The sequence below is a fragment of the Antechinus flavipes genome, chromosome 3, assembly GCF_016432865.1.
Source record: "Antechinus flavipes isolate AdamAnt ecotype Samford, QLD, Australia chromosome 3, AdamAnt_v2, whole genome shotgun sequence".
Taxonomy (NCBI): Eukaryota; Metazoa; Chordata; class Mammalia; order Dasyuromorphia; family Dasyuridae; genus Antechinus; species Antechinus flavipes.
Window position 1 is genome coordinate 10,849,752 of NC_067400.1, and position 25,447 is coordinate 10,875,198.

Consider the following 25,447-nt stretch of genomic DNA (forward strand, 5'->3'; position numbering starts at 1 on the left):
TCTAAAAACTGGAAATCATATTATGTATAACTCCTACCTCAATAGGTTTTCATGAGGGCATAGTATATTTTACAAATCATAAAATATTTTGTAAACGTCTGCTATTATTATCAGGAGTTTTATAGGACATATATCTGGATTCAAAAAGTCTCAGGGTCCATTCTGAGCTTAGATTCTTCCTAGTGGGGTGATCTTGAGGAAATCACTGTACCTCTGTCTGTAAATTGAGGTCAAAATAGCACCTGTCCCTTGAGGTTGTTGTGAATGGAGAAGGGAGGAAGGAGGAAGGAAGGAAGGAAGGAAGGAAGGAAGGAAGGAAGGAAGGAAGGAAGGAAGGAAGGAAGGAAGGAGGAAGGAAGGAAGGAAGGAAGGAAGGAAGGAAGGAAGGAAGGAAGGAAGGAAGGAAGGAAGGAAGGAAGGAAGGAAGGAAGGAAGGAGGGAGTAGAAAGACAGATGGATAGACAGATTTAATAAAATTCTATGTCAAATGAAATAATATAAGTCAAGTGCTTTGCAAATCTTAAAGCACGAGATAAATTTTAACTAGTCCTATTTTTTTTTACTCTGATTATGGTAAACAGACTGCAGCTTGATTCTGGCAAAAGCTTCCCCGGAAGTTTCTGATCTCCCCTGGGTAACGGGCTGCCCCAGGAGACAGCCAGGGACTCCTCGAAGGGCATCGCTGGGTGGCTGCCCTCGGGAACATCTGGAGGAGATTTCTGGCCAAATCCAGATTACAGCAACAGCCTCCACTAGCCTTCCACTTCTGAGATTCGGGAACTCGCTGATCACTGCTCCCCTCCACTTTATCTGAAGCCCTTTGGGAGCCCAGGGCAGGCCCCCACTTCTTCCCTGCGCTCGCTGAAGATTCTCGGTGAGTGCCTGCTGGGGGCTGGCTCCCTCGGGTTCTGGTCCTGCAGAACCACGGGAGGGCTGCGGGTCCGCTTGTATGTCAGACAGCTGGAAGAAATCTCTGCAGGAAATCGGGGATAATTGTTCACTCCTTTTTTTGCTAATCTCGCACTTGGCCTTGGACTTTGCCTGGAGGCAGCTCAAATAACCCCTCCTCCTGGGCGGGGTCGAGTCTGAGTAGCCGGGGCTCAGCAGCAGCAGCAACAGCCCCAAAACCACCACCAGCAGCAGCAGCATGGGAAGGAAATCCCTGGCCCTCCTGGTTTCTTGTGCCCTTCTCGCCTACCTAGTGTACACTCCTCTTCCGGAGAACATCGACCAGCCATGGAAACTCATGATGACTTGTTCTTTCATTAGGCTTCAGATGCAGCTGGTAAGTGAGGAATTGCTCTGGCTCTGGGCACTAGAGCCCGGCTGCCGGGAGGAGGATGGCAGCGCTGCTCAGGGAGCCGGGCTCTTGCCTTTGCCCACAGAGATTGCTTTGGAAAGTCGATATTTCCAGTGTTCGCACTGGAGACTCCTATCTGAGAGAAACAGTTTAGAGCTGTGTGAGTGAGTGTGTGTGTGCGTGTGTGAGGGTGTGAGTGTATGAGGATGGGTGTGTGTGTGAGGGCGTGAGTGTGTGCGGTTATATAATTGTGAATGGCTTTCTTATCTTGCTCAGAACCATCTCTCTTCTTGATTACCAAGTTCAACCCCTTGGCCAAGCATTCGTCCTCTGTTCTTTCTAAACTTCCCTTTTGCAGCTCTCCTTTCTATGCTTTCTTTTCTCGTTACAACGGTAAGTTCCTTGAAGGCTAGAACTGACTTGCTTGCTTGCAATTCTATCCCGAGTGCTTAGCACAGAGTAATTAACAAATCTTCTGTCTATCCATCTGTTTATCTTTCTGTCTGCCTATTAGTCTTCCCTTCTTCCTTCTTTCACTTTTTCCTCTTTCCTCTCTCCCTCCCTCCCCTGCTTTCTTTTTCCTTCCTTTCTTCCTTCTTTCCTTCCTTCCTCCCTCTCTCCTTTCCTCCCTTCCTATCTATATATCTTTGTCTGCTTTCTGTATGCTAATGGATGTATTCATTCATTTACTCTATTTCCATTCTTCATCCATCTACTCTTATTTTCTTCCTTTCTATCCATCTATCTTCCACCTACTCTATCATCTATTTATCCGCCCATCCATCTCCTGTATCTATCTGCCTGTCACTTAGCTTTCGGAGGAAGTCCTTCACCACTCCCTTCACTGCTTGTGCTCTTTCCTTCCTCAAACTCCCCCATCCACTTTTGGCTGTGCACAAGTTGTTATCTCCTGATAAATAAAACCTTTTAGTTTCTTAAGGGCAAGAGCTGATTCCTTTTTGTCTTTAGAGTCCCCTGATGCTCAGCAGCTTTTCTTGCCAAAAAATATGGAGCTCCAGATTGTTGTGTTGTGAAAATGTTGGTAGAGTAGATTATACTTGATGACAGATGCCTTTTTCTGGCCTTAGGTATCACTGAAAGTCGATCAAGGGGCAGATGGGTGGCTCATTGGATAGAGTAGGGGTCCTAGAGTCAAAAAGACCTGAGTTCAAATATAGTATCAGACAACTAGGTAGTGACCTTGGGCAAGCCACTTCACCCTGCTTGCCTCAGTTTCCTTACTTATAAAAACAGCTGGAGAAGAAAATGTCAAACCCCTCTAAGGATCTTTGCCAATAAAATCCCAAATGAAATCATGGAGAGTTGGATTTTAACAAAACAACTTTAAAAACTAATACTGAAGAACAGTTGACACTTTATCAGACATTGGCTTTAGTGAACTGAGCAGGGCTGGGTCACACCCATGGCACACTTTAAACAATCACTCTGGATCACAGACAGTCACTCAACAGGGAATTATTAATTGCTTAATAGTCTGAGACTGGATGCCATGCACTGGAGTAGCCAAAATAGGCAACAACAGACAATGCCCTTAAGAAGCTTTTGATCAGAAGGCAGGAAACAGCATGCAGACACTATGTTCCTATGAGAGAAAATATAGTCAAAGGAAGATAATTCCAAGGGGAAGATTCTGGTCTTCAGGGACTCAGAAGCAGAGAAGAAGGGAAACATACTAGGAAGGAGGAACGTTGCCTGTACAAAGGCATCAGTTTGGTTGATAGACTATTGTGAGAAAGGAATAATGAGAAAATAAGCAAAATTGATCATTAATTGTGTGGAAGACAGAAAAATGTAAGAAGATTGGAAAGGAGGCAGGGGTCCAGTTATGAAGAGTTTTACATGTCAAAAGTCTTATATTTGATCCTGTAAATAAGAGGGAATTATTGAAGTTGGTTGAGCAGGGAGAGGATGTGGTCAGGAAATTACAGGCTTGAGAAGTTTACTTAATTTATGAAAATTTGGCAACAGTAGAGGTAGATTTGACACAACAAAAAATGGTGATAGGGAAGGGAAGGAGATGTATGCTCAAGAGGTTTTGGAGTTAGAAAAAAACCAGATTTGGCAATGGATTGTAAAAGTAGGGTAAGTGAGAGTGAGAAATTGCGGATGCCCCGGAAATTGCAAGCCTAAGTGACTGGCAGGATGATGGTTCAGTAATAAGAGAGTTCAGATGAAGTTCAGTTTTTTTTTTTTTTTGAAGGTGGGGCAATATGTACTCTTGTAGTCAAGTTGTGTTTGAGATGTCTCTGGGATACCAAGTTTGAGACATCCAAAAGACAATTGGTGACAAATGATTGCATCTCAGTTGAGGAACTAGGACTGGATATAGAGAGCTCTGTCCAGAGATGGTTATTAAACACATTGGGATCAATGTGATCATCCAAATGAGACAGGGACGGCAAAGAGAGGAGAGGAGAGAACTTCAAAAGAAGTCAAGAATTGCCAGGTATGACAGGGATGAAGAACCAGCAAAGGAGACTGAAAACAATTGGACAGATGGGGGACAACCAAGAGCTAATCATTTGTGACAACCTCTTCAGGAGAGAGCGTGCAGAAGCAGATAATAGCAGCACCCAATACTGAAGGGATATCCAGAAGGATGAGTACTGAGAAAGGGCCAGGAGAAGTGTGGCAGATTAGAGATCCCTTCCTAGTTGGGAAAGAGCAATTGCATTTGAATGATGAAAGTAGAAGCCAATTTGCTGAGAGTTTGGAAGAGAGGGAGAGAACAGGAAAAAGGGAAACTGAGTATGAGTTGATTTTCTTTTCACTTAAAAAAAAAACTCTAAGCTAAAACAAATAAAATAGAATTTCCATGTACCACAGTAGACTGGGTATGAAGGACTGTATATGAAACTACACATATTTATGTATTCTTGTTTTTCTTTTTAAATATCCAGCTCTTCCTAGACCCTTTCTCCTTCCCAATGAAACCAAATTTAAAAAAAATCAAATAAGAATAGGCAAGGGAAACAAATTTCTTTAATGGCCATTTCTTGAAATATTATTTCTCTTTTTGTTTGTTACTTTCACGTCTTAAATCATCTCTTCTCAATATGTTTTTCAGTTCATTTGTTTTTGTTGATGCTGTATACTGTTGATGTTGTATGAGATGCTTTTTTTTTTTTTTTTGCAGTTTTAAGCTTTTTAAACCTTGTTTTAATATTTATTTGTGTTTCCTGAAGTCATTAGTTTCTATTTGGTCAAATCTATTTTTAGGGAGTTTTTTTTCATTCATCAAAATCTACCCTTTACTTCAAACTATTAGTTGCCTTTTCATGATTTTTCTTCCATAGATCTATTTTTTTACTCATTTTTCCTGCTAACCCTGTCATTTAATTTTTAGCTTAAAAAATAAAGCTCTTGTTTTATCTCTTCAAGTAATTCTAGTTGGATTTGTGACTAAACTGTATTTTTCTTTGAACTTTTGCTTGTAGATATTTTGGAATCATATGCTTTTTTTGGACCCCCTTTCACCATAAAACCTATTCATGGTGGGATTCTCCTTTATTTATTTGCTCATTATTCCAAAATGACTTTAAACTTTATTTTTGGACTTCTGGGGAGCAATGGGTTTTGTTTTTCCTTGTCTGTGCTTTTTCCTGCTTTCTTGGGAATATTGTTATTTCAAGATCTTATAAATAGGGTCATCCCCAATTTTTCACTCTCACTTACCCTATCTTTATAATCCATTGGCAAATCTGGCTCTTTCTATCCTTAAAACCTCTCTAGCATACATGTCCTTCCCTTTCTTACCACCAGTCTTTGATGTGTCAAATCTATGTCTATTGTTGCCAAATTTTCATAAATTAAATAAACTTTCCAAGCCTGTAATTTCCTGACCATGTCCTCTCCTCTGCTCAACCAACTTCAATGACTTCCTATTATTTACAAGATGAAATAGACTTTCGGCATGTAAAGCTCTCCACAACCCGACCCTTGCCTCCTTTTCAATCTTCTTACATTTTTCTGCCCTGCACACAATCTGTGGTATGTTTTGCTTAACCTCTCACTGTTCATTCACCAATCAAATTGATGCCTTTGTACAGGCAATGTTCCTCCTTTCCAGAACATTTCCCCTCATCTCCTCTGCTTCTGAGTCCCTGGATCATTTGAAAATATGATGGAAAGATTAGCAAGTCATTTTCCTCTGGCCATAAGACTATGGAGAGAAGCCCTTATTGTTCCCATTTTATAGGATTGAACAAACAGAGCCAACTAAGTGGCAAACAGAGCAACCAAGTGGCAGATTTTTGATTCAAAGCCAGATCTTACTATTAATCCTTCACTTTCCCCAGAAAATTACACTAGCTATCATTATTTTTTTTTCCCCAAGCGATTCCATTTATAATTGCCACGAGTCTGGGGAATCAAGAAATAGTCATTTGTTTGCACATATGACTCCTCAGTTAAATGCCTTGAAAAAGTCATCTCTTTGGGGGAGGGGTAAAGAATTATGATGAAATCTAATATCAATTTCTATTAGAAATATTAGAAAGAGGGGGCAGCTAGGTAGTGCTGCAGAGGATAGAGCACCAGCCCTGAAGTTGGGAGGACTTGAGTTCAAATTTGATCTCAGATACAACACTTCCTAATTGTGTGACCCCGGGCAAGTCACTTAACCCAAATTGCCTCAGAAGGCAAAAAAAGAAAAAAATACTAGAAAGAATAACTATATATATATATATAAAATAACCTTTATTATGATAAATATATTTATTGAAAATGAAGAGTCAACATTTTATGGAAAGGGTAAAAAATGAACAGCCTTTCCATTAAGATCAGGAGAAAGCAAGCATGTTTATCATCATTATTTAAAAGTGTTACAAATTCTAGCTTTATAGCAACATGACAAGAAAAACAAGAGAGTAAACATAATCATAGAGGGGAAAAAATCATATTTTTGGCAATGATGTAATGACTCGTGAGGTGTCAGGAAAGGCGTGATCACCTTTTTTGGGGGTTCACACCTCCTTGAGAAATCAGGGAGGTCATGACCATCCTATGTTCCAAAACAAAAGAAAGGGGGAAATGTTGGAATCCTTACAAACTGCTAACTAATTAGAGTTGATCTAATCATACAAGAAGATGTTTTGGGCAGAACCTGAAACAAGGTACTAAGTAGAACTAATTAGTACAATGCTTGTGTTTGCACCTTTACTCATTGGAGTTCACAAGTATGCCAGCTTCATAAAGTAAACTTTGTGAGTTCACACCTCCCTTAAAGCTCTTTGGGCCAGAGAGCACTATGGGAGGTGTGAACACAAAGGTGTAAACACAAGCATTGTACTAATTAGTTCTACTTAGTACCTTGTTTCAGGTTCTGGCCAAAATCTTCTTGTAAGATTAGCTCAACTCTAATTAGTTAGCAGTTTGTAAGGATTCCAACATCGACTTGCTTAAGTCTAGAGTTAAATAAAAATAATTAAAAGAATTAATGCAGCCAAGCCACAAGATTTCAGAAGATTGCCCATGAATCATTAGCATACATATATGTCATTATATATGATATGTTATATCATTTATACATACATATATATATATATACATAGTGGGGGAGAAAAATAAATTCCATTTGTTTTAACTATAATTAGAAAAGGTATTTGGAAGTGTATCAGCAAAACACACAGAAACTATTTGAATATAACTACCAAATACTCCAGAGAAATAAAATCAGATTTAAAGAGTTGGAGAAATATTAATTTTGCATGTTTGGAGCAAACTAATATAATAAAAATAGCCATGTTAACTTAATTTGTTGGTTCAATGTCATACTAATCAAGCTATCAAAGGATTACTTTATAGAACTATTAAAATAATAACATGATTCATCTGGAAGGCCAGAGTATTAAGGAAAATAATGGGGAAAAGTAGAAAAAAAGAGGGCTAGAGCTCAAACTATACTACAAAGTAGAAACCACCAGAATAATTTGGTATCAGTTTCAAAAAGAGAAAGAGAGCTCAATCAGTGGAAGAGAGAAGTTTTACAACACAGAGCAACAACACAGAGAGTGCATAACATACAACAAATGAAGCAAATGAATCTGGTTGCCTGATGTTGGATGACCCCAAAAAGCCTAATTACTCACCATTTGACAGAAACTCCCTAGGAACAAATCAAACATCTTGCTCATGGAAAGAGAATTAAAAGAAAAGAATTAGAAGGTTAGAAAATGCCCATCAATTCATTAGTAGTAGTAGTGAACAAATTATGACATGAATAGAATGGAATATTCTTCAAGAAATGATGAAAGGGATGGTTTCAAGAAAAACTGGGAAGACTTGTATGAACTGGTGCAGAATGCAAGACAAATATGGGTGTGCTCCAGTTCTGTGGGAATGTTTCCGAAGTGATTATCTCAAATCCCAGGGATCATTGTTTGGTGGGGGACAGGAGCAGAATTTTGGGAGGGGAACAGGTTCTGCAGTCTTTGATTCACTTCACTTAACATACATAGGGGAGCATTGTGGACAATTGATTGATTTTTTCAAGCTGTGTTGATAGACTGACTCCCAAGCCAGAATCTGCTGGGAAAATGGTAACTGAAAAATTTAAATGATAAGTATATTCATTAAACATATCATGTTGATACTTGTGAAAACCACAATAATTTTCAGGTATCCGGACAGAAGATGACTCCTAAATTTATGTTTCTCATCCCGATCCCTCCCTTGACTTGGTCCTGCCTTCCCCACTATTCATCTCTATTTGGATGATGCTTTTCACCAGTGTTCATTTGGCACTCTCAAAATAACATTCCTACAAAGTTTCAGGGTTTTCCTTGTTTCTCTAAGATTAAATACAAGAGGAGCAGCTAGGTGATGCGGTGGATAGAGCACTAGCCCTGAAGTCAGGAGGACCTGAGTTCAAATCTGACCTCAGACACGTAACACTTCTTTCCTGGCTGTGTGACCCTGAGCAAGTTACTTAACCCCAATTGCCTCAAAAAAAAAAAAAAAGATTAAATACAATCGCAGTCTGACTCTACTTGACTATTTCAGTCTTATTTCACAATAATTGCCTTTAGCACTTGTAGTAGGCCTGAACTCTGAAAAGATATACTTGAATCACAGCAAGGCGCTTATGGCTGCACATGTTTAATGTGGTGTAATGAGGTAATGGGACAGAGGATTTAAGGGCTGAGGGAGGACACAGAGCTCTCTTGGCCGCAGCGCTCTTAGACGAAGAAGACTTCAGGCTCTAGACTCCAGAGTCCAGACTCCATCTTTGACCAGCCATATGGCTGCTCTCCTGCCTCCTTCTAAAGACCAAGGACTTCAGTTGATCCTGAGGTCCTCCAGAGAGCTAGCCCTGACATTATAAGCACTCCTGATTGCAGATTATCATTGGATGTTCCTTAAATTTTTTTTCTTTTTTTTTATTATAACTTTTTGTTGACAGTACATATGCCTGGGTAATTTTTTACAGCATTATCCCTTGCACTCACTTCTGTTCTGACTTTTCCCCTCCCTCCCTCCACCCCCTCCCCCAGATGGCAAGCAGTCCTTTACATGTTAAATCAATATATGTGTGCAGAACCGAACAGTTCTCTTGTTGCACAGGAAGAATTGGATTCAGAAGGTAAAAATAACCTAGGAAGATAAGATGTTCTTTAAATTTGACCCTTCCATCTAGGAGGTTCCATTCACAGATACCACCCTTCATGCTTGCAGTGAATTCTGGCCTCAGCTTTGGCTTTTGAAATTCTTACCCTTACAAGGTTCCACTTCTGGGTCACTTCGTACTTAAAAGTTTCTCAGCTCTCCATCCCCAGTCTTTCCACCCTCTTGTTCTTCCTATTCAAACTCCTTTGCATTTATTTGTCTCCATATCTATTTATCTAGAGTCTCCAGCATTAAAATGGGGGAATCCTTGAAGATCATATTTGAACTCAGGTCCTCTTGACTTCCAGGCTGGTGATCTATCCTAGCTGCCCCAGGGACTAGTTTTGTATCTCCAGCACTTAGCACAGTGCTGGGCCCACAGTCCCCTCCAGGTCACAAATTGTTTCATTTTATTCTTATCACCTTCAGTGGCTGGTTTATGTCTTGCATAGTTAGTAATAATTAAATTAATAATTAGATAAAAATATTTGACTTAAATAAAATAATAAACAATAATTAATTAATTGTTCATTCTCTAATTGAATTGGAACCTCTATCATCCATCAAGTTGGACTCACCAAGGAGATCAGAACTTGGGAGACAGGCCAAAAGAAAAGGTTTTCTGATTTAGGTGTGCCATACTTTTTTCCTGTTAAATGAGAAAAAGACCCTGGATCAAGGTTAGACATGACTCTCTATAAAGTAGCTTAAGTAATTGGAGAAAAGGGTAATAGATGTTTGGAGGACAAATTCTGGCTATGGGTATTAGTATAAGTATATAATTATAATTATATATATTAGTAATACTATATAATAATTGTATATGTAATAGTATATAATTAGTATAAGTAAATAATAATATAAATATATAATAATAATATAATATTAGTATAAGTAGGTTCTGGAAATCAGTGGGAATTTTGTCATAGGATGTGCTGTGTGTGCGTGTGTGTGTGTGTGTGTGTGTATGTGCACATACAAATAATAAAGTGAATTTAGGTTCCATGGCCAACATTAATTCAAGCTCCGATATAGAACCAAGGCTAACAAGAAGCCAGAAAAGTCCTGGAGTCTAATAAGATAAAGAAAACTTCAGTTATCGCAAAGTGCTGATGTCAGATAATCGTCAAATAAAATTTCATTTATTAAACACCTACTGAGTTCCAGATACTGTGTGAGGTGCTGGGGATACACAAACAGTCTCTGTCCTCAAGGATTCCCTCAATTTAATGTCGGGGACTCCAGGTAAACAACTAGAAACAGACAAGATGCAAACTGAGTATTCAGATGGGAGGTAATACCATAGGGGAAAGCAGCAGAGGATTTAGTTGTTGCTGATCTCGAGCAGCCCTGACGTCATTGTGCCAGGCAGATATTTTGGCTAAAAGAATTGTACTCCTCCTGGGATTGCAGAGGCAGATTCGGCTGCTCAGCTAGGATTCTGCTGGGACAGTTGGTTATGGATACATAATAGCACCGCCTACCCAGCACCATTGCGGGGGGGTCAGATGAGATAATGTATATAAAACATACTGAATCCATCAAAATTCAATAATGTATCTGTTGTCCGTGACTCTTTGGGCTACGGTAGCAATAGGGAGCCATACTCTCGGGTGTGTGTGGAATTCACAGCTGTACTTTTCCTTGTGTTTCTTGATATCAGTCAATCCTTTTGGAAACGCTGGGATTTGGACATCTTCTGCTCTTTAACCTCTTTAAAGTCCCCCCGACAGCAGATGAGAACGTTACAGTGACAGACACTCTCTTCAATAAAGTTCCGGTTCGAGTCTTTGAGCCGAAGCAGAAATCGTCTACCCTGAGAAGAGCTGTGTTTTATATTCATGGTGGTGGCTGGACCACAGGAGATGCTAGTAAGTACTTTTCTTAGGGAACTAAACCTTGGAGTGGATCTTTGATATAAATCAGGATATTTTGTAATTAGGGGATAATAGAACACAACAGAGAGGAGATTAGAGGACAGAAGGGAGAACGAAGATGGAGAGGAAGACAAGGGAGGAGAGAGAAAGAATGAAGGGGAGAACAGAGGAGAAGGGAGAGGAAGAAGGAGAGGAGTTAAAGAGAAAGAAAAGCAGAGGGGAAAGGAAGGGAGGAAAAGACACAGCTAACTACTCCACGATTTCTGGGCTTTGATGAACTTTAACCAGAATGCTATGTTATGAATTTACAAGATAATTAGTGAGGCAGCTGGGTGGTACAGTGGATAGAGCACCAGCCTTGAAGTCAGGAGGACTTGAGTTCAAATTTTTTGGCCTCAGACACTTAACACTGTTTGGCTGTGTTACCCTGGGCAAGTCACTTAACCCCAATTACCTCAGCAAAAAAAAAAAAAAAAACAATAATAATAATAATAATAATCAGTGTTGATCATTTGCAGAGGATACTAGCTTATAAAGGCAGGTGCTCCGAGTCTACCAAATCATAGTTATGTTTCTTTGATGGATGCACAATCAGAACAAAGAAGTGGTCTTTCAGCTCTTTAGTGGGAGCAGGTGATATAGTGGTTAGAGCACCTCTGATATTTACTAGTTCTATGACTCTGGGAAAGTCATTTCACTGCTCTCTTCCTCAGTTTCCTCAGCTGTAAAATGGGGATGATAATAGCAACTACCTTCCGAGTTGTGGGGATTCAATGAGATAATTTTTCTAAAGGGTTCCACATAATATCTGGTATATTGTGGTTGTTAGAATAAACATCCACAAATGCTTATTCTCCTTCCTGTTCCCTCAGGGTATATCTAAGATAACTGGTTTTTCTGGACTTATGAATTTATCACTGCAGGAATCCTTGTTGTGGAAATGTAAATGTAAATCATCAACTCTTGTGAAATTTGTAACAGGAGAGAATGGCCTGGGACCTCTTAAGATTAAGTGAAATTAGATCTTCCTGACGCTAAGCCTTATCCCCTTTCCAAAATGTACCTGCCTATGAGATACATGCCCTGGGCCTGAGGGAGAGATCTTAGTTTAATATGGTCCTGCTATTTACTTTCCATGTGATCTTGAGCAGTCATTTTTTCTGAGCCTCAGTTTCCTTATTTGTAAAAGGAGGGATTGGATCTGCTGGTCTCAGAGGACCTGTCCAGTTTCACAGAATTCTGGGATTGGAACCCTTTCTCCTGAACAATGCTAAGAACTCCCCAGTGTGAGGCAGAGCAAACATCGCGGAGGAAAGGCAGGGACTCGCCTGAGGCATCCCCCAAATTTCTCCAAATACCTTTAAATGTGACTAAAAAAATTCTAGAAAAGCCAAACCTATAAAAATATAGAATGAAAGATTTTTTTCTGGCCCGATACCTGAGAAGCCGGCAGGAAAGATCGGATGGACTGGGGTGAGAGAGACTGTGGATTGGGCCCCAGCAAATCAGGAGTAGGTTTGGCTGTGCCTGAGTCAGTGGTGGTTTCCGGAGCTCTCAGCCCATAGATGGTAAAGGGATCAGACAGTGAACCAGAAGATTTACAGGGGCACTTGGATCTGGGACGTAGTCCTGGGTCTCAGTCCCGGTGCAAGGCAGAGCTCTAGTGCAGCAGTGCTTGGAAGCAGGAACCCTGGGCATAGTCCCAGGATTGAAAAGAAATGTTGTGGTCACTCACAAACCAGTGCAAAGTACAGAAGAGAAGTAAATCCCTCTCTCCCTAGAGCATAATCTTGGAAGAGATAAAAACTTACACACAATCAGGAATAGAAAGAGTTGCACAAAAAACTTTAAAGCTTGGGACAGTGCCCCCTCCACTTGGGAAGTCGAGCACCACTTTAGGGTGGAGTTAAGTCAAGAAATAAGAAAATGAGCCCAAAACATAAAAATTTCTGACCATTAAAAGTTACTATGGTGACGAAAAAGATAAAAATACACACTCAGAAGAGGACAAAGTCTGGATTCCTACATTCAAAGACCCCAAGAAAAACCTTAATTGGTTTGGGGCCTTGAACTCAAAAAGGATTTTAAAAATCAAGTAAGAGAGGTAGAGGAAAAATTGGGAAGAGAAATGAAAGTGATGCAAGAAAATCATGAAAGAAGAACCAGCTGCTCGGTTTATTCCTAAGAGCAAACGATCTAGAATTATGGTCAAGAATCACCTCCCAAAAAAGTGAGTGTAATCCTTCAGAGAGAAAGTAGACATTCAATGAAACAAGTATTCCTGATGAAAAAATCACAGCTGGATAGAAAATTCAGCTTTCAAATACAAAGTGCAAAAGAAACAGAAGGAAAGAGAAACCATAAGGGATTTAATAGAGATAAACTTTATATTCTTAGATGGAGAAAATGATATTTACAACTCTTAAATTTTTTTCATCATTAAGGCAGTTAGAAAGAGTATACATAGACAGAAAGCAGAGGTGTAAGTTGAATATCTAAATACATAAAATTAAGTAATGAAAAAGAATGCACTAGAAGAAGGAAAAGGGAGAAGTAGAAAAGGATAAATTATCTGACATCGAAAAGGCCTGAAAGAGATTTTGTAATGGAGAGGAAATTGGGGGAAGTTGGGAGATAAACACATGAAACTTATTTCTGCCTTACAACTTAGGATAAAAAGTGCTGTTTTTCTTCAGAAAAATTAATGTAGAGCCAGAAGACAAATAAAAGATACTTTTTTTTTTATTTTCCTTATTTTTATTTTTTGTTTTTGTCTTTTTTTTTTAACAGAATGACTTACATGGAAATGTGTTTTGTATGATTACACATAATAAGCTATGTCAAATTGTGTGCCTTCTCAAAGAGAAGGGAAGGGAGAGAATTTGGAACTCAAAATTTGAAAAGGAAAAAGAATGTAAACATTGTTTTTATATGTAATTGGGAAAAATAAAATATTAAATATCCTTTAAAAAACCCAACACACCAACAGATATTTGAAAAACTCTACCATGGAGATTGGGTTAGCTTTGTTCCATTCAGCCCCAAGGGGCATAGCTAGGAGTGGTGGTGAAAAGGGCAAAGAAAAAAATGTGGGCCTATTGTCAGGAATAAATTTCTTAACACTCTAAAAATGGAAGGGGCTTCTTGGAGAAGCTCTGGGTTCCCCCTTAAGGTCTCCAATCAGAGAGTAGAGGACCTTTTTTTGGCTATATCAGACTGGGGTTTCTTTTCAGGGTTGCCAAAATGGCTGCCAGAGTCCCATCCAAGCTGAATACTGGTATTCTATTTTCCCCAAAGTCATTTCCTATCACAACCTTAGAAGTTTTAGAGGCACATATAATTTTCTTCAAAAGGAGACACAGAATGATATTAATTTTTGGAAAAGATTTTATTCAGAAAACTTCCCTCCTCCCATGACCTTTTTGTTGTTACAGTTGTTGTTATAAGGCAAAAAGCTTCTTAGAAGGGAAAGATTGATTTGAAGCCTTTTTCAAATATCCCAGGTACTTCTGGAGGGGAGGAGATCAATATTTGCTTGGCTTTCTCCTAAACCAGAATCCCATTAACTCTGCTCCATTGAGGTTTCCTATCAGAGTGGCCTGTGAAGCAAACAAATATCATTGTCTGTGAAGAGAAAATAATGTACTCCATCTCTTTCTGCATCACAGGGGGCTGATCATTTTTGCTTGCATTCATCCCCTTCTATAGCTTTTTGTAATCCTGTTCCACATTCAAAAATTCTCCTTCATCAGCTCCATACCTTGAAAATTTCAGGCAAGTAGCTGCCTTCAGAGCTGTGGAAAGGGTTTTCTTAATGCACACATATGGGGAGAGCCTGCTCCTTTAGATTGATGTAGCTCATTTTTCTCTCTAGACAGATCAATACTGATAGTTCCCACAATTCACTCTGCAGTGATTTCTAAGTACTGAGAAACAGCTGAAGGATTTCTTTGAGAGAAAAGGGCAACTTTCCCTGTCAATTCTAATTGATTTAATTTGATTTCTTGTATTTTAGCTTGGTTTCCATATGATGAATTGGCAAGAAAGATGGCGAACAAACTCGATGCTGTTGTCGTATCAACTAAGTAAGAATGATTTGGGTTTTACACTAGATCTGTTAGACAAGGGGTCCATCACCTTCCATTATTGTGCTTTGTCTTTACTACGTCTCAGCTGCTTCCAAGGCAGCTTGATGTGTGAGCAGGAGGCCTCCTGTGAGTTAGAAAGACCTAGGTCAGAGTAACCTATCTTGGTAAAGTTACTTAATGGCCACAGATGGTGTCAGATAGTTTATCAGATGCTCCCACAGGGAATCGATCAACCAGTTTGAGAAAGGTCAGGCTAATGGGCCAAAAGCCACCAAGTGGCTAATTCCTTAATTCAATCTAACTTAATTTTATTCAATATCTGCCGGCCCAGAGTATGGAAGGAATAACAATAGAAACTGCTGGATATGTTTGGACCTTCTGCCACCATTCAAGGAAGAGGGGGAGGAGAAACTGGTAGAATATGTGTAGAAAGCAGATACATTCCCTGAATAAGCCCAAACCCTTTTATCCACCATGACTTGACATGGAAGGAAATCTCTCAATATTTAGTAGATAATTTCAATGAATTCCCAAGGTAAAGACTGGACAACTCCTTTCCATTCTCTGGGATTCAGGTTCCTCAACTCCAAAATGAGAAAATTGGGCTAGATGGGATTTCTAAAGCCTCTTCTGGTTTTTATGTTCTATCTGCAATCTAGGAGTTCATAGCTGGGTAAGGAAGTGGCACCTGAAACCTGCTGACATTTGGATTGTTTCTGAGACCCAGGAGTGAAGTGATTATAAAAGTAAAAAAGGTTTAAGTAGCTCTCGTGATGATTAAAGCAAATGAAATTAACCAAAAATGACAAAGACAAACTTTAAAAAATGAAATCAACTTTTTTTTTTTTAAAGTGGAAAAGTCCTAGCAAAATAAATAATCCGATTACTTCATGTATATAAGGGCATAATCAAGTTTACTTTCTATAATGTGTGTTTAATGATAAAACAAATAAGCCCTGAATATTATTTATATGAGATAGGTGTATAGGTGTAAAGATGATATATATAGGTGTAAAGATGATTTAGAGCTTTTATAAAATTTTTTAAAAGAGCAAATCAATTAACTACTCATCCAAACCCTCAGGGTTCAGTCAGGAATTTTCAGTCAGGAAACTCTTTACAGGGGCCACTAAGTGGCACAGTGGATAGAGCACTAGCCCTGAAGTTAGGAGGACCTGAGTTCAAATCTAACCTCAGACACTTAACACTTCCTAGCTGTGTGACCCTGGGCAAGTCACTTAACCCCAATTGCCTCAGAAGAAAAAAAAAAAGGAAATTCTCATTACCAAAACAGCCTGGCATCTTAGCTAGAATGTATTAGAAATGGCTCTTGAACTCAGGCCTTTTGACTCCTTATTCTCTGCTGTCTTTCAGAAGCTTTGGTAACTATTTGAATTTAACACACAAATAAGCATCATCCTTAATCAATTTATGACTCTGCTGCCAACATAATAGGCAGAAATATAGAAGTAGAAAACATGATCAAATTTACACAATTATGAGCCAACAACATAAATCAAAGTGACTGATATTTAATTGTGTATTCTACCAAGCTACGGGAATCAGAACCCATAGTGGCCTCTTACAGGGAGGGAGAAAAGAGATAACAAAGCTAAGGGAACAGTCATATGGGTCAGTAAGAAAGACAATTGTCAAAAGTGGAAGAGTAGTCATGGAAGGACCATTTCCTATCCAGTCGGTTTCAAAGCTAATTGCACCATCATTCTCCTATTTGTTAAACAGTGGCCACTCATTCTCCTACATGCTCCATGTTGTGAGATATTCTGATGGATGATGAATGCAAAAATTCAGCTTTAAAAGACTGTTTCAATATATACATTATACATTATGAAAATGACATTTCCTTTCCCTGTATAGGAATGATTCAAAAGACCATTTAAACCTCACATACACATCCTATTGTTTTTAGTTTGAAAAGGAAAAAAAATCCCACATAGCATATGTCTTTAGCATTTGGAATTCATCTTATTATTCCATATTTTGTTTTCTTCTTTAAAAAAGCTACAGATTATCACCCCAATATCACTTTCCAACTCAATTTGAAGATGTATATGATGCCTTAAGGTGGTTCTTGAGGAAGAAAGTCCTTTTAGAGTACAGCGTGGATCCCACCCGCATCTGTATTGCCGGAGATAGTGCTGGGGGAAATTTAGCTGCAGCTGTCAATCAGAAGGTATTAAATAAATATCTGTATTTTTTTATTTATTTAATGAACTTTTCAATGTCATGTTTGTGTCAAAAAAAATTAAATGAAGATGTACCTACTTATTATTGACCCTTGAGAATATGATAGGAATGATCAGATGTGAATCTATTATTCTTTTTTAAATGTATCCCTTCCTCTTGTTAGATCTGTTTCTTTTCTTTCCAAAATAATGTGGAAATGCTTTGGAGGGCAATGCTTCTGGAATGCTCTACTCATGCAGCATAATAGAAATGAGCTTTTAATTCAGTGGCCCATCCAATGGGATAAGAAAGTCGTGAAATATTGCTCCAGATCTTATTTTTTAAAATGAGTTCCTACATATGAAGGGAAGGAGACTATCCAAGAAGGAACTCAAAAAACATATTCTAAGGAGGTGGGAGGGAATCATAATCTAGGCCAGATGGTTGGCAAATAGACATGAAAGAGAAGAATGGAAACACCGTGGAACCCTAAGCAATGGGCATTTTAAGGAATCCTTCATGAAAAAATGAGGATTCAGAAGCTGCTACAAGATGAGGGGGAAACTATTATTGATCCCAAGCACAGGAGATATTGTGGTGGGGAGGTCATAGGTTCTTGGTTCCAACTGAACTCTCACTATCTGGGTGACTCTCATGAGTCACGTTAACATCCTGGGTCTCAGTTTTCTCATATATCTGATCTATTTTCTATGTTTATATTTATAAATTTATGGATTAATTTTTAAAGACAGAATCAAGATTGGGATATTACCATGTAAATAAGTATTTATAGTTAGCACACCTCTGGATGTCTACAGGGAACTGCTTCCTTACATGTTCAGGGGACTCCCTCCACCCCCTTCTCATTGAATTCTACTTATGTGACCCACATTTTTTCCTATATCAGGGTTCTTTGCCTCCCTTCATAATAGGGTTGATGGATTCTTATGTGGACTTAGCACAGATGACCTCATTCCATGATGAGGTAATCCTTTGTTTTGGATGTGAAACCCATGTCACAAGGAATATGTGCTGACCCAGGACATTGTCCTTGAGAACTCCTTAAACTTGTCCAGATTACACAAAGAAATTTAAATAGGCAGAGACAGAAAGATAAGAGAAACCAAAAGATAGACAAAGACAGAGATGGACACTTCCCCACAATCCTGTGGGAGACTATACCCAGTACTAACAAGATTATGTGATGATCGACTATGATGGACTTGGCTCTTCTTAGCAATGCAGTGTTTCAGGACACTTCCCTTTGACTTGGGATGGAAAGTGCCATCCACATCTAGAGAGAAAACTATAAAGACTGAACATGGATCAAATCCTATTATTTGCCCCTTTTTTTTTCTTTTTTATGGTTTTCTCTCTTTTGGTCTGATTATTTTTGGATATTCTTGGAAATATGTTTAAAAGGATTACACATATTAAACCTGAAAAAAGGAAAGAAGGAAATACAAGTAGAACTTGAACTTGCCAACCTTAAAACACTGTATAAATCTCTGTGGTTATTGTAGAGGTGGTTTTTATACTACCAGCCCAATAGTTTCTAAATGAAATCATTAACCTCTTCTCTATTTATCTGCTTTCAATTATTTCTCTTTCTGTGAATGCCTATCAACTTTGAAACTGCCGAGTCACAGTTGATTCTTTTATTCTCTTTCATTCCATAACTCCCAGCCCCCATCCAAGCAACTGCCCATTTTTTCTAATTCTGCCTCGGCATCTCTTCCATTCAGTCCCTTCTCCCTTAATTCATTACTATCACTGTAGTCCAGTCTTTCATTGACTTCCATGTGAACTATTACCATATTTTCCCTCCTGATTTCTGTACTTTCAATGTCTCCTCTCTCCAATCTATTCATCCTGTTGCTGCTAAGCTTATTTCTTAATGTACCTTAATCATGAGTCATTCTCTTTTTCAAAGAGAACTTTTGCCTGTTAAGGGGAAGAGAGAACTTTTGCCTATTGTAAATTTATTAAGATTTTCCAGAAGAGGCTAATACCAGCCAAGCCTCAGGCCTGTACAGTGGAGAACTGTGCTAATCAAATTGCCTACATTGCCCTTTGGTTATAATTGACCTTTGATTCTCCTGACTTTTTGATCCTTCTTCATTCTGCTTTGCTAATTCTTCATTCATTTTGCTGCCATCTAATCAGGGTTTTGCTGGTAAATGTTTAATAAGCTCTCTGAAAGTACAGCTGGAATACTTTTAATTATAATCTGCATTATGAACATCCACCTGGACTTTCTTAAACCTAAACAATCAACAAAATGATAAATCACACTTTGATTTGTAACGTTTGCCAATTTCTGAGGTTCGAATGCTCACTGAAAATTTAACAATGGTCTAAAGGTTTGTACTGACTCCAGAACTTCCCTTCCTTTAATCATGGTTGACCTTTAATACTTGGCTCTGCCCTTCTCTTCGCTCCTCCTCTCCCCACCCTTTTTTTCCTGTTCCCTTCCTCTTACCTTTCTCTTCTCTTCTCTCTTTCCTATGTTCATCTGATACTACATTAACGGCCCCCAAATTTCTAGTCTAATCTTAATCTCTCTCTAGAATCCCAGATCTGATTTTTCCTCAATGCCTGCTGGAAATCTCCACTCGGATTTCCTCTCAGCACTTCAATATGTCTCATTTTCCTTCTTCAAAACTGTTCCATTCTACAACTGAGTCAACTCTGGCACTTTGGCCAAGTTGACTTCTCACTGTTATTAAGTCTTGTCAATTCTACTTCCATAGCATGTCTTACAAACATCCTCTTTTCTCCATGTCTATATACCTCCACTCTGACTTAGGCTCTCATCACTTCTCACTACTGTCATAGACTTCTAATGAGTTGCTCTCCTTTCAGTTCATTCCCCTCACAAATCCATGCTCTATAGACATGATAAAATTATCTTCTGAAGACCCATGTTGGACAGTCACTTCTCTGCTCAAAATCATTTCATTGGTTCCCTAGGACTTTAGGACAAAATAACTCAATATGATCTTTAATGCTTTCTGACCTCTCTTTTCCATTAATCTTGCTTCAATCCCAAATATACTGAGCTCACTGCTCTCCTCCACAGATCTCCATTTCCATGTAGTGACCAGACCCTTTCTAGGGTGGAGAATATACTCCCTCCTCACTATTAGTTGACTGCTTCCCTATCTTCCTTCTTAGTTAAGTTTTCCATGAAGCCTTTTCTAATTTCTGTATTTCCTAGAGTTTTTTTCACTGTGCAGATCACCTTATAATTAACTTAGCTGTTACTGTTATATATTCTCTTCTTCCTACAAGGAAAATGTAGTCTTGGTGAGGCAGAGATGGGATTGGAGATAAAATTTTGATTTTTCTGCCATTCAGTGACTCTAACCTTGAACAAATCACTTTGTTTTCTGAACCTCAGTTTCCTCATCTATGAAAATCAAAGACTGGATTAGCAGATATTTAAAATCTCCTTCAGCCAAATTGTTGAAGTCACGATTAGCTGATCTTTGAAACTTTTTCCAGCTTTTAATCCCATGCCCTTATGACTCAAACTCAGAACATATCACTCTAAATCCAAGAATCTCTTCATTGTTCCCCACTAGCACTCTCTAGAGAATGTGTGCTTGGTGCACATAAGCCTTTCAGGACAAATTCAGTATAAAAGAAAGAGAGGACAAGAAAATTGATTATTGAATTACTTTCCAGTGAGCTTTGGTGACCAGGGAAGAGAACGAGAGCAAATTTTAACTAAATTAAAGGAAGCAAATAATCCAGGAGAGGGAATGTGATCATTTTATAGAACTCTTTCTCTCCAGTGACAACTGGAAGATTTGTTCTAAACATCCACTGTTGTGATTAATATTAGAGTGGTGACTGGAGACTGTTAAGGAAACAAGATAAAATCAGATCCCCAAAGAAATCTTTTACTCTGTTAGTTCCCAATCTTTGTGACACTTAGCAAGTCTCACACAGTCCCTCTCTGGGCACTGGAGTGCTTAGAAATAAACAAACACTTAAGTGTTTGCTTCCTTATTGTAAATGGAGAATATAAGATTAGATAGCCTCCAAGGTCCCTTCATTCTTGCCACCCTTCTTTACAACACTCATCCCTTCTCCTCCTCCTAGTTCTTGAGTCATAATCAAATAAACTCTAGCATAACTTTGAGAAAGAACCTATCAGTTAGCTCCCTTATAGTTCTACTTATCACTGCTGTCGCTTTTTATTTTCTTTTATAAGAACGATGTAAGTTATTTTCTTTCCCCCCTATAAACATCAGATCAAAATACATTTTCACATTGGCCATGTCCAAAAAAAAAATCATCTCATTTTGTTTCATCATTCATCATCAGAATCTTGGTTTTTATGCTAACAAGTGTAGCATACTAGGATTCCCTTATATTTATATGAAATGGTCTATTTGAATTTTTGAGGAGTTTGTTACTTGGGCAAGCATCTATATCTCTTGCGCCAAACTATTAGCTTATTTCCCAATTCTTTCTTCCTTGCTCTCATTTCTTTTCCAATTTTCAAGAATTTTTTTCCTCTATTTTTAAAAATCTATTTCATCTCTTCTAGGAATTCTAATTGTGTTTTTGTCTGAAACTTTGCTTGTAGATGGGGTCATTACCTTCTTTCACATTTGTCTCTGAATATCTTTGCCACCATTAACATTCTTTTCACTTCTGGACTCCCTGACATGACATCAGGGCTTTGCTCTGCGGCACTTTTGGACAAAATATCTGGGCTGCCTGGGGCTCCTGCTTTCTTGGGATGTTGAATGTTCTACATTTGTAGGATCTCAGGGGCAAGCTAGAAACTTGCAAGCTTTCAGTCTTCCCCAAGTGGTCATTCAGGATACAGCCTGACTGCTGATTCCTAGTCTGAACTCTGCAACATTCTGATCTAGGTTTGTGTCTGAGCATGATACATGCAATTGCCGGACTCTACCCTGTCAGCCCTCTGGAAAGCACCATTGTCTCAGAGTGGCAGAATTGTAGGCTTCCCCAGGCTCCCATCCCCATTATTCCTCTCCACACTGCATTAAATTTTGGAAGTGAGGCCCTGCTTTGTTCCTGGGGTCTGAACCATGCTGCCTCCCTGCCTCAACTGCCATTATTGCTGGCTTCTGAACTTCCTCCTTTTTTCATACACGATCCAGGGATCTGCCTGGGAATGTGATGCCTGTGGGCAGATTACTCTGCTTAGTCTATTCTCAGTCTTCAACCTAGGACAGAGAGTGGATGACAAAGCTGCCAGTTCCCATCTGTCCTAGTTGCAATGCCCCAGAATGGGCCTAGGGGTGGTCTGGTCTGGGTCCAGAATGACTTCTTACCCTGGCACACAATCTCTCTCTGGGCACTGGAGTGCTTAGAAATAAACATAATCCTGGCCTGACCCCATTCCACTGCCCTCTATGGCAGTCTCCCTTTGCTGACTTGGGCTAGACAAATTACTCATTGTGTTTTTTTCTGGATTTCACCATTAGTATTCAGGCTGGTGCATTGGCTTTCTAACTTTGGAAATTTCTCTTCAGGCAGGTGTGTGTTTTTTAGAACAATTTGGAGAAATCTGTAGAAAAGAGCTTGCTATGCTCCACCATTTTGGCTTATTCCAAAGAAAAAGTACTCCTCTTCATCCATTGTACTTCTCTCTGCTTTGTCTCTTCCTATTAGAATGCAAACTTCTTGACCTCAGGATTATTATTTTTTTAATTTACAAATTTTGTATTTCTGAGTCTTTTTCTTTGTTCTCTCTGGGTAACCAGAGTAGGGTAACTAAGTTTTAAGGAACAGTTCCAAATTACTTTCTACCACAGTAGGATAATCCATAGCTTCATAAACAATACATCAATGTACTTGTTTTCATGCTGTCCATCTAACATTTGTCACATTCCTTCTTTGTCCACTTTGTTAATCTGATGGATATTAGGTAGAACCTCAGAATGGTTTAATTCACATTTCTCTATTAGTGATTTGGAATATTTTATTTGGTTACATATATATATATATATATATATATATATATATATATATATATATATATATATACATATGTTGGCTTTCTTCCTTTGGAAACTCCGTATTTACTGGAAATTATCCCTTAGTCTTATAAATTTGAATCATATCCTTTTATATCTTAGAAATAAAATCTTTATCAGACATATCAGATGCAAATAATTTTTGCTCAAATAACTGATCCATATGGATTGTTTTTCTTTCTTTCTTTCTTTTTGTATATGTATCCCTAATACATAATCCTCAATAGTGTTTGGCACATAGTAAATAAATATGGAATGAATTCTGTGTCATTCTCTCATTCATTCATTCAAATAGCCAGTAATTGAGTCTTGAATATTTCCATATCTCCTATCAAGCAAAAAAGGTGGAAGAAAGTCCTAAAATTTTAAGTTATCCTACTTATCCTCTAGATTCTGTATGCTTCCTTCCAGATATGGTTTGTCTTAAATGAAAATAAATTTAGATTTCTTTTGAAAGGGTATTTTGATATTATGAAATTAATTGATGTGATATCCAAAATATGGCCTTAAAATGCTGGAGGCATTGACTGGTTCATAGGTCAACCAGGCAATTTTGTCAGAGAGATAACTCAATTCATTTCACAATCATTCACTGGGTGCTTGCAAAATATACTAGGCTTGCTGGGACTATAAAGACAAATGTTTTTAAAGGCTCTGACATAAAGAGCTTATACCCAGCACAGAGAAACAAATGAAAATCCCACACAAACTGCACACAAAATGATTTAAAAGAAAATACTTATTAGGGAAAGCACCTGTAGCAATATCTTGAAGGAAGCTACAATTCCCAAGAAGTAAAGGTGAAGCAGAGTGTCTTGAAGACATCTTCTATAAGAGGGTAGGGGATATCAATGTCAAGGCTGGCTGTAAGAGATGGAATATTATAACCATGACTAAGTTGTTTTGTCTTTGAAGGTTTTAGTATTTCTGTTAATTGATAGTATTGTACTAGATGACTTCTAAGGTCTTATCCAGCTATGAATTCTAATTAAGCAAAATATCTTCTCTTTTATTTTCAGCTTCTAGATGATCCAGATGTCAAAATAAAAATCAAGATTCAGTCTTTAATTTATCCTGCTCTTCAGGCTCTTGATCTGGATTTACCATCATATCGAGAAAATGGCGATATGCCCATCCTGAAAAAATATGAAATGGTTGTGTTTTGGAGTACGTATTTTACCTCAGACAAGGCCCTCAAGGAAGCCATGCTTGCCAACCAACATGTGCCTGTGGAATCAAGCCATCTCTTCAAGTTTGTTAACTGGAGTACTCTGCTTCCTGAGAGGTTTAAAAAAGGACATCTTTACTCCAATCCCGTTCATGGACACTCTGATCTCATAAAAAATTACCCTGGATTTCTAGATGTCAGAGCATCCCCCCTACTAGCTGATGATTCTAAGTTACAGGGTCTACCGTTGACCCATATCCTCACCTGTCAGTATGATGTCTTAAGAGACGATGGGCTCATGTACCTCTCCCGCCTTAGGGCCGCAGGGGTCCAGGTGGTCCATGAACATGTGGAAGATGGCTTCCATGGCATCCTGTCATTCGGTAACTCACTAATGAATTTTAGAGCAAGCCACAGGGTAACCAACAAGTATCTGAAGTGGCTGGAGGAGAATCTCTAGGGATCATTCGGGCTATTCCACCTAAAGTCAGTTCCTGCTGTGTGTAGGTCACAAGTTTGGCTGCTGGAAGGGGTGGGGTAAATTGAGAATAGGGGTTAGAAACTGGATTAAAACATGGTTTAGTCAGCCCCAAATAGCTGCAATTCAAAATGAAAGGGAGAAAACCTGCATGCAGACTGATGTATTGCCATGTCAAATGTTCTAAGTGTTTGGGAGAAGTTCAAAGCAGATGAGATGGGGGGCCGAGGATGATCAGTGAAGCTCCTCTGTCCATCCTAAGCACCTGCTCTACAACTCCAATGGCATACTGCACATGCTAACCAAGATGTCCAAAGAAGAAAATGTAAATGGATTCTGCCGACCTTAAAACTCTATAAATGTCAGTGGTTATTGTTGTAATGGTGGTTTTTATTATTTCAGTACCTCCAACCCAACAGGTCCCAAATTGGAATGACCATCTTCTCCTCTGTAAAAGTCTGCCCAACCTTCCATCATCCCTGTCTTTGTGGATCAGCTTCAAAACTTCCAAGTCAGGTTTGACTCGTTCTTTCTCTTTCTCTTTCATCCCCTAAATTCCCAGCCCCCACTCAAGCAGCTGCCCAGTTCTGCTGATTCTGCCTCTTCTGTATCTTTCACACTGGTATATTTGGGTTCATTGCTGGGGTTAGAGTGAAGATGAAGGTTGGGGATCCATATGGAATCTTTGGGAACGCTAGGA

At 38.8% G+C, this 25,447-nt stretch overlaps 1 protein-coding gene across 1 annotated transcript; it reads left to right on the forward strand.

Annotated features, from left to right (window-relative positions):
- Positions 1–1,021: 1,021 nt before the first annotated feature.
- On the forward strand, positions 1,022–25,128 carry LOC127558389 (arylacetamide deacetylase-like). Its single transcript, XM_051991771.1, has 5 exons — positions 1,022–1,285; positions 10,590–10,797; positions 14,819–14,888; positions 16,914–17,085; positions 24,121–25,128. The coding sequence occupies exons 1-5, from the start codon at positions 1,148–1,150 to the stop codon at positions 24,727–24,729; spliced, it is 1,197 nt and encodes a 398-aa protein (XP_051847731.1). The 5' UTR covers positions 1,022–1,147; the 3' UTR covers positions 24,730–25,128.
- The last annotated feature ends 319 nt before the right edge of the window (positions 25,129–25,447 follow it).

What these genes read in the sequence shown, in the direction of transcription:
- LOC127558389 (XM_051991771.1), top strand. Translation starts at nt 1,148, where the DNA reads ATGGGAAGGAAATCCCTGGCCCTCCTGGTTTCTTGTGCCCTTCTCGCC. An exon ending in GCTGTTGTCGTATCAACTAA is followed by an intron (nt 14,889 to 16,913) that starts GTAAGAATGATT and finishes TCTTTAAAAAAG; the next exon opens with CTACAGATTATCACCCCAAT. An exon ending in CTGCAGCTGTCAATCAGAAG is followed by an intron (nt 17,086 to 24,120) that starts GTATTAAATAAA and finishes TTTTATTTTCAG; the next exon opens with CTTCTAGATGATCCAGATGT.